The 10,044-nt window shown below is 38.6% G+C and overlaps 1 protein-coding gene across 1 annotated transcript; it reads right to left on the bottom strand.

Moving 5' to 3' along the window:
• Positions 1 to 4,845: 4,845 nt before the first annotated feature.
• LOC102790114 (olfactomedin-like) lies at positions 4,846 to 10,044 on the bottom strand. Its single transcript, XM_087844144.1, has 5 exons — positions 9,957 to 10,044; positions 9,687 to 9,845; positions 7,345 to 7,557; positions 6,969 to 7,101; positions 4,846 to 5,876 (listed from the first exon to the last, which is right to left on the bottom strand). The coding sequence occupies exons 1-5, from the start codon at positions 9,990 to 9,992 to the stop codon at positions 5,029 to 5,031; spliced, it is 1,389 nt and encodes a 462-aa protein (XP_087700270.1). The 5' UTR covers positions 9,993 to 10,044; the 3' UTR covers positions 4,846 to 5,028.

A 10,044-nucleotide genomic window follows, 5' to 3' on the forward strand; every position in this document is an offset into this window, starting at 1 on the left:
TTCAAGTGATCTTAAACATTAAATTAGGAACATGTTAATGTGATTAAACAATGAAATAATCTATAAATAGAAAGAAAACCCAAATCCTAAAAAAACAGCAATATTCCGGCAGCTGGTGCGCCAAAATACTACCGTAAAATAACAGAAAATAATAATAATACTTATGTGATGTAACACAAGCTTATAGGAATCATGTTATATACTTTTCCATAGCATTACATTTGAATTCAACAGTTCAATCTTTCAAATAACGGACAGATATTTGTGAAATCATGATACATTTGTGAATGTATTTTAACAATCTAAATATGCATATGTACAGACAGATACATTTAATAATCATGAAAATCATGTTTTATTACATTACAGTGATTTAACGTTAATTTACATTTGAAATGTGAAATCAGTCTATTTATGTAACTTTAATGATATTCTAGAAGAACAGAACAAAACTGTAAAATGCAGTAAAATACTTTTATATTAAGATTTTCATACAGTACAGCCATACCCGCGACCTTGTGGTTGCTAGTTCACATTCATTGGCCGATGCTTAGCGTCATGTTATTATGTGTCCCAACATCCAATGGCATGTCACATTGTTTTCATGGCCACACCCTCACCCCAGGTGCAGAGGCCTATTTCTGTTCAGGAATGTTGTGAATACTTTGAGATTTATATTAATTGCAATTCCTACCTCTACATTTATTTTTTAAAATATATAATTAGCACAGCGTGGCCATGCAATGTCGTATATGTTTTTTTTAGTTTTTATTCCTATTAATTATATTTTCACTTTTTACCTCTGAATTATTGAATCAGACCTAGATGACATGAAATTTTCAGCAAAATTCTAATTCAAATACTCCTTTAATTATTGATTATTCTCATTAATTTTCAATCATTTTATATATTTTTCCATAGTATTACATTTGAATTCAGCAGATCACTCTCTCACATAACAGACAAATATTTGTGAAATTACGATACATTTCTGAATGCATTTTTACAATCTAAATATGCACATGTACAAAAAAAAAATTTAAAAAACAAGTAAATTGTGTTTTACTATATTTACAGTGATGTTATGTTATTTTACCTTTGACATGTAAAATCACAGTCTACTTATGTAAATTTTTATTGAGTTAATTATAATATTTTTATTCTAGAAAATATACAGTAAGATACTTTGACATTACTATTTTTTGGAACAGTGTGCGTTTCTATTGCGTTATCCAGGTAGTGCATTGAATCATGGCCAGCAGTCTACCATAGCATGTTATTCCATCATATATAGACTGCTACTTGTAGACAAAGCTGAATTCATAGACAAACATTTAAGATGTGAATTTATCAACATAATTCAAATATCAGTTGCTCACATACACCTATGGCCAAGCTCAGCAGCACCTTCAAGTCTAGAAAGTAATTGCTATGAGGCAGCAGTGATTCAACACATACAGTTATGGTATTTGTGTATGTAAGCAATAAAATAAAAATAAGTGTCCATGACAAGATGCCATTGTCATTGCTACCTTTTTTTTTTTTGTTTTTGCTTGTAACAAAAACCAAAACATTTGTTATGTTTCTTGAACAAGTTTTAAGAACATGTTTTATTTGGAATGTTTTAAAAGTACGACAGAGGGGAAAAAACATTTTTCTCTCAGCTTTCTCTTTAACACAACATTTGTTTTAAAATTTAATTTCCTTTGGATTTTTTATTTAGCCATGTATTCCAGCCCTAACCATAAACTTAATCCTAACCATAACCTTATCCCTAGACTTAACCACAACCTTAATCGTATTAGATAGATGATAATAGATGATTGATGAGAAAGTATAATAAGTGTAAATGTCTAGATTTATTCCAAACTGTTCTCATGCTTCCAAACACATAACATACAGACGGGTTGGGTGGCTGAAAGCGTAAAATGCAGATGATTTGTCTCTTAAGTTGTGTCCCAAATCATAGGCCGCATCCTTCGGAGGACCCGGCCTTCTTGGTCTACTTGGTCCTTCAAAAACCAAGAAGGCCGGGAGTGCGAGGCTGTGAAATGAGATGGTCTAGCATTCAGATTTGCGTCACCGCTGTGTCGGTGGAGTTTAATAAACTCAGCCATCTGCTCCTTGCTATCTAAAATATAACAGGACACTGGCGTAAATTCTCGACCGTCTCACACTTCTGTTTAATCAGTTTTCTGTTTGACGTTTATTCAGCTGTGTGAAAATCCCGGAGGAACCCACCCGATGGACTAATAACGTTTTATTTAATCTAATAACTTTGATCTCAGCCAAACCGATTTACTCCGGAACAAATAAAACACCAAAAAAGGGTAAAAAATTACATTTTTAAGTTATCCGAGTGACTTAAACATTATGTTTAACCTGAGTAACAAAAGAGCAGGGGTCTGAAAATGATGAAGCTGGGAGTCCGCTGCTCTCGCCGGCTGGAGTGACCATTGAACCCCCCGGCTTGTTATAGAGCGGGTGGGTAACAGACGTCTCCGAAAACATCGGCACACTTTTGCAAATATGCGATGTCTTGATAAACCAAGCAGATATTTGTAATTCACACAGCTACTTTCTCGCCTGAACATATGTTAAAAGTTTTTTTTTTGACCCAGAAAGATTAATAAGACTACTTTTAAAACTCAGTAGCGGCCGCCATTGTTGGCAGCAGAAATTTGGCTGGGCCGCGCTATGAATTCTGGGATATGGTGGGCCACGAAGGACACACCCGACCCATCCTTCAAATTTGGGGAAATGAAGGACGCATTTGTCGGCTGCATTTGAAGAAGTCGACGAATTGGGACAGCCTTCGACGCCTGGCTGTGACGTAATCGGCCTTCAAATGCGGCCTCCAAAGGATGCAGCCGACGTTTTGGGACACAGCTACTATGTGCGCTAGCAAAAAGGTCACTGGGTGGAGACCCAAACTGCAAAGAACTATACCCTCCATAGTTCACCACCAGATGGCACAAAAGAGCAAAATCTGGACATAAAGCTCAACAAAACATCATATGCAAAAGACCGTTACAATTTACTCTCTCTTTCCCATGACTACATTCGGAGTTGCTGCAGCACCATAGCCCTTTCCTATGTCTAATATAAAAAGGAAAAACAATAAGTGAGGCACAAAAGTAGCAACTATGACCTGTGAATACTAGATGACTACTATATGAATGTTCTGTTGAAGTGTGGCTTGAACTTATGAAATGGACACATGAAATTTTTTCGGTAAGTACATTTTCTTATCCTCTAAGGTCTGTGTCATCACTAGTGACACTAGCACTCACCCACTCTCACAAAACAAAACAAAAAAACGATTAAGTATTATAAAACTGGGATGACGAAGTGGTCAAGGAGTCACATGGGAGGGTGTGAGTTTGTTATGTGAGTGTGTTCATGGAATCCCAGCATAATGTCACCATCTACAGGTGGCTTCTTAGAAAGACACTTCTGCAAATGTCACCTGACAATCGTGTTTCCACAGCAGAAATAGTATAGCAGTAAGAGCACAGAGGCCTTATGTGCATTGCTTAAAAATGAAAGGAAGACGCTATAAGGGGAAAGGAAAACAGCACCAGTGCACCAGCGAAGGGTCTGAGAGTGGGTCCTAATGGTATGGCATGAAAATGGTGCCTAGCCTATTGTGGTCTTGAAAACACTCTATAAATATGCCTACTGGACCATAGTTGACCCACCACCAAATTCGGTCATGCTGAACAATGTTACAGGCAGCTTCTCAAGAACTTTTCACATTTGTTATATGTGCTCAGGGTGAACGTGCAGGGTCCCTATGGTGGACCATGGTGCAGGGCAGTAATCACAGGGCCTACCAGAGGATGTCAGCCTGTTCTAAATGTTCTAAAAATTGTGCTTATTTCAGAGGAATGACCAAATTTCTTATTCAAATATTATGATCTTATAAATGAAGGAGCCCTATCATCTTTATCCAAAGCTCCAAATTATCATTATCAATCTACAAGTCTACCTTTTCATGAGTCTCAGGTCTAAATAAGGTTGGGGGTTTTTTTGTTTTTTTTTATACTGCACCTTGATTCAGATCATTTATGCCAATTTACTACTGACTGTCTACACAACTTAAGGTTTTGAAGAGCAGTCCTAGTGTAAGAGCCAATTAAAGGTTAATTTTATTGGTACTTGTAAAATGATTGGAGGAGAGATATGCATGTTTGATGTTGGGAGTGTGATTTCTAGTTGGTTTCAAAGTGTTGTTTTGTTAAAGGTATAGAATATAGAAGTGCAACATTCTAATGCGCTTTTTAGTATTTTGGGCTTCCGGCACACTGTAATTCCGTAGTTGGGGAGTCGGATAAGCTGGAAGCAACACAGTTTTTTGACCGAGTCTTGCCATGTAAATGAAAAGTTTCAATAAACATCCTTTTTGCAAGAAAAGTACCTGGACTTGCTCGCGTTTCAAATGCATGTTGCCGGACTGACTCCTAAAGGTGGTACAGAAGAGTGAAATAGAGACGGAGTGCCGCTACTACACCTAGGAACAACTAAGATAATGTGCAGAAACCTCAAAATCCCAGGAATCTGTTCGAGGACCAAAGCTTGAGAAACACAGACACAGAGAATAATAACAGAGAATGAACAAAGCATTATGCAGACGAACAAGACTTTGATCTGTTTATCACCCTATAAGTTGTTGTTGGAACCAAGCTTTTTTTGAAGTTTGTTGTTAATGATCAAGGAAGAAAGCAAAACTCACTATGCAAACGATGCAAGCTGTCAAGTAAAATCAATATATATGTGATTGTGTGTCACAAATAACAACAAAAACATTTTCTTGTGTGAAATAAGGCCAGCAAAAGATCAATCTAAGTTTATTGTTACCAAAGACTTTATTATGATCTCAGCTGATGTTTCCATTCAGTGTTACTAAAGTACATTATGTTAGAAGAACAATCTTAATAGTCTATATGATATAACTTTAGCATTTGCATCATAAATCATTGCTTTTTTGTTGCTGTATCATATTTCATTAACTTTTTGATCAGAAGATCAGAAGTGAGCCTGGTAGGCCAGCAAGTATCCATCGTTGTACATGTAGATCTGCTTGTTGGTGGGATTGTAGCTCAGACTAGCCACTGCTTTAGCTACCTTCTCCAGTGGTATTGCTAGTGAGTTGTCTTCTTTGCCTGTGGCTGTGTCGAAGGCGTAGAACACCTCCTCCCGGAACTCATTAACGTAACGAGTCGCGTACATCACACCGCACACCATGAAGGCGTTACTTACTGCCTTCTTGAACAACCTCGTTTCCCACGTCTGTGTCACGTTGAGAGTCTTGGTCTCACCATCCCAAGCTAACCGGCTGATCACAAGGTTTCCATGGTTACCTAGAGTGGCATAGAGAGCCCACAGTCCTGTTTCATCTGCCTCTACATCAACATCACTATTGAGCCGGCAATCGTAGTAACAATAGGGGAACTTGTTGTTGAAACCCACACCGGTGCCTGGAAGAGTCACCCGTTTGACCTCGTTGGTCTCCAGGTCGTACCGGCACACGTCTGCAGAGCGGTAGCAGTTATAATACAGAGCCTCGCCATACAGCACAGCACTGGGACCCTCAATGGCGTTGGGATGGCTGTACGATGGAGCGAATGTAAAGTCTTTGTGGTTTGTTGACGCCATGAAATCTTCATAATTTTGGTAAACACGTAGAGTGTTGCCCCAGATGTGGCTATTTGCCAGAGGCTGAACCCAGTAGCTGTATTTCTGGTCCTCGTTCTCCATCTGGGCTTGTTTGCCCCATGAACCAGAGATGTAGCTCTTACCATAAGGACTGAGCTTGGTTGTTACAGGGTCACTGATGTTGGTGATCAGGCCCTTAAGGCAGTATCTGTCCTGGCCTGGAAACAGAGAAATCAGAAGGAATGCCAAGTGATGACATCAGAAATTTTAAAAAAAGAAACATCCTCTATATAGACTGAATTATTTACTGGATGTCAATACAATTTTAGTATGTGTAAAACAGACAAAGAGGTGAATCACTCTATTAGGATTTTTTATTTCCACACAGTGTCAGATTGTTATCAAAAGGCTGGGTGCATGCTTTGGAAACTTTTTTCTTCTCCCTCTACACAAGCATTGCAATATATTTGCAGTAAAAACACTGGAAAAACTGTCAGACTGAAAAACATATTTTTAATATCATGTCAAACACACACACGAAGAATTATTTTTTCTTAACTGATTGAATTAAAGTCTAATAACACTAAGGGTTTTTAAGTTTTCTAGGCTGCAGCAGTTTCAGTGCCACACACACTGAGAGATTACAGTAAAACAGACTCTTTGAGTAAAGCAGTGGAGAGTTTAAAACATGAGGATTTATTCCTCAGTTTATGCCTGATTTGTTGTCTGCTCTTGCTCCTTTCTGTTTCTGAGATAACACTAGCTAATACTAACCAGTTAAACTAACAGCCAAATATCTAAAACATGGCCATAGCTTCTGAGTCGGAGTGGTAAATCCAGTGTGCAAATTTTAAACCTGCATTCTCTTTAATGACCAGCAGGGGGTGTCTCCTGGTTGCAAAAAGACTTGTAGCTACATAGGAACTCTGTGGTTGATAAGTTGGTGATGAGTGTGTGGTTTCAGTCCACATTTAAAACACAATATACAAAACAGAGTTAAGTTAGTATTCAATAGGATTCAAAATTGGTGACTGAGCCCATAAACAGTAAAGTGTTAACAGAGGTTAAATAAGTTAAATAAAGTAGAACACTTTTTGGAGCCACAGCCTCACGATCTGGTGGCCTTCAGATAGAATCCAGGTTTTTCTGATATTTATATATACTGCTGTATTTGAGCAGTCACAGTGCTTTCTTACTACAAACCTCATTCAACCATCCACACACATTCACACAAGTGATTTTTTTCTGTCCTTTATTAGAGACGATAGCTAACCACAGTATGCTTACAGTTGGCGTACGCACACACATACCTCTGAAGTCTTTGGGGATTGATTTGCAGGACTCCACATTATTCTTTAGGTAGCGCAGTTTCTCCTTTACAGCCTTCATGTTAACTAAGTCAGCTGTTTCTAACCTGTCCACATGTGTCCGCAGTTTAACCACCTGCCACACGGTCAGAAGGTTAATTCATGGGAACACCCATTACATTTCATTTTTAAACAGACTTACTTTTCAGACTTACTTATTTTCATTTTATCATGACTAATCAAATGTAATAAAAAAATTTCTCATTCTTCATATATTTTCTTGTTCTAGCTTGTGACTGACTGTAGCATATTTCTTGTATTACACATTTGTTTTTGTTTTTTTTAATGCGTTGTGTTGCCACTTGCAGTTTCACAATACCTCTTTGGAGAGCTTCTTTGTCTGTGCATTGTTCAGCTGGCTGTGGACAACACCAACATCTGTCTCTAGCTGGCTGAGCTGCTGGCCCAGAAGGCGCAGAGACAGAGTAGAGTACAGGCCCTGGTTGTGCAGGTACTTGTAAGGCCCCAGCCTGGCTGTCAAGGAGGTAACCTGAGCCTGGATCTGAGGGAGACGCTGGCTGGATATTTTCAGCTGCAAGGAACAAAGAAGCATAAAAAAAACTTCTGTGCCACATCTTGATAACTGAATGACCAGAAAAACCGTGTGAGAGGCTTAACTCAAGCAATTTTGTGCGATCTTATAACTAGTGAAATAAAAATACAATTTGTTTTCACAACCTGCCTGGAAGCTTTGGTTCACTTGTTTATTGAGGTTACAGATGTGTACCTAGAAAAGTGTTTAAGAAGTGCTGTTTGTGTTTTATCTGTTCTGAACATGTGAAAAATATCTTCCTGAATAAATAATATTTAATTAGTACGGAGCCCCTCAGGGGACATGGGAGAAAAAAAAATTAAGACGGACTTTTCCGAGATCTCGCAAAAGTTTTTGCAAGATCTCGCAAAAGTCCGTCTTAATTTTTCTCAACAAACTCGGGATCTCGCAAAAGTTTTTTCTTCAGAGGCCGCCAGCTCGAAGCCGACCGGGAGGTTGAGGCACGATGTGCCAGGAAAGCGGTGTTCCTCCCGGCTGTAGTAGGTCTCGACCTCCCGTTAGCTTCGAGATGGTGGGTGTCAGATCTCCGAAAACATCGGAGCACTTTTGCAAATATGTGATGTCTTGTAAACCGAGCAGGTATCTGACATTTACACAACTACATTCACGCCTCAAAATATCTTAAAAGTGTATTTTGTGACCCAGAAAGAGTAATATTACAACTAAGTAGCTGCCGCCATTGTTGGAATTCAACTTTTGCGAGATCTCGCAAAAGTTTTGCGAGATCCTGAGTTTGTTTTGCGAGATCTCGCAAAACCTTTGTCCGGTCTAATTTTTTTTCTCCCATGTCCCCTGCGGGGCTCCGTAAATTAGCTAAATTAGCTAGGGTAAAAAAAAATTGCATATGGAACAACAGAAAATAAACTGTGAAGCACAACAATGATAAAACCATTTTCACAGTAATAGTTACTTCATGCAGCAAATTTCAGGGTTAAAACTGAGGCCAGTGCTTAAGTGCCTAACTGCAGTTCCTCTAATGACCACTTGAGGCTGACTATTAGAAAAATACTGAACTAGCACGACTTGTTTGAAAGGGATGCCAGGAGAAAGCCTCTTCTCTCTAAAAATAACATGGCAGCGTGGCTTAGATTTACAAAGTTAAATCCAAATAATCTACAAGATTTCTGGAACATTTTCCATTTGACAGACCACAGTCCACAGCACCACAGTTAGAGAAAAACAAACACAGCATTGCGGTGTCAACCATGAATTCCTCTGTATAGCAGAGTAGTCTAGAGTCAGATGTGAGGACATTTGTCCAGCAGCTAAAGCTTGGCCCAAACTGGGGCATACAGTGATCAATGTATGCCCCAGTTTATTTTTGTTAAATAAATAATAAAATGATGTAATGTGACATGTTGCAGTTCTTTTGATTTTTGTCTTAAAATAATTGGTTGAGGACCAGATATATATTTCTTTTTTATTATGACAGAGGTTGTACTTTTTTGTACATGAGTCTCAGCAGTACACTCATACATGTTCTTGCTAATACAGCTTACTAGCTTTGCTATTAATATTCACAACTGTCATCCAAACAAAGTCACTTGTGGTTCCAAAAAGTTAACATACCTGTGGCCAAAACGCTAACACTCAGGTTTCTTCCAAAGCCTGTGGAAGGTATCACGCTACTCACTTCCAACTTTTATGTACATTATTCCCTTAACTCCCTGCAATTCCTTGTCAATCAATCCTCCATGCACCACAGATACTGCAAAATGACACCTCTACACACACATACATGTATATACATACTTAGACATTCTATGCTATCCAGAAATACTCCCCTGCTCCTTCACACTCTCTTTCCACAGTTTGATGCATTTACCTCCTCCTCTGTCCTGCTTTCCAGTGTCATATTTTTTATTACACTTTATTATTTTAATAAATAATAGAGGAAAGAATAAAGACAAAATATATATCATAAAGAATGCATCACTGACGTATATGGAAACTCTTGACATTGAACAGAATGGGGTCATTTTATTTATATTTTTGTTTGTCAGGGTGGAATAGATTGACATTTCCAGTCTGACATTCATGAAATGTACCGACAACAAAAATGTGAAATGCAAGTAGTAATGATGACACTAAAATAAACGAATTCCTACCTGTTCCGCCAGGCTGTTCAGAGATCCTTCACAAGTATGAACCTGCTGTAACACAGTCTCATACTTCACAACAGGGAAAGACCACACGGTGGAGTTTACCTCACACACACACGAGTCGTTCTTCTTCAGGCCGAGCACCCGCTGAGCCTGGCCGTCACTCTGCAGTCACACACAGTAACACTGATGTAATATACAATAGATATTCATAAAGTAGTACACGTTCCAACTTTATGTTCTGTTTTCAAGTGTAGGATGTCAGGTACAACTCACTGTGACTGTGAACAGCAGCAGAATCAGCAGCACCATGTTTACAGTTGGAGGAATGAAGCCAGGACTGATACCAGCAACTTTCTGCTTC

Source organism: Neolamprologus brichardi, chromosome 7 (genome assembly GCF_056152115.1).
Source record: "Neolamprologus brichardi isolate AB-2024 chromosome 7, ASM5615211v1, whole genome shotgun sequence".
In the NCBI taxonomy this organism is placed as follows: Eukaryota; Metazoa; Chordata; class Actinopteri; order Cichliformes; family Cichlidae; genus Neolamprologus; species Neolamprologus brichardi.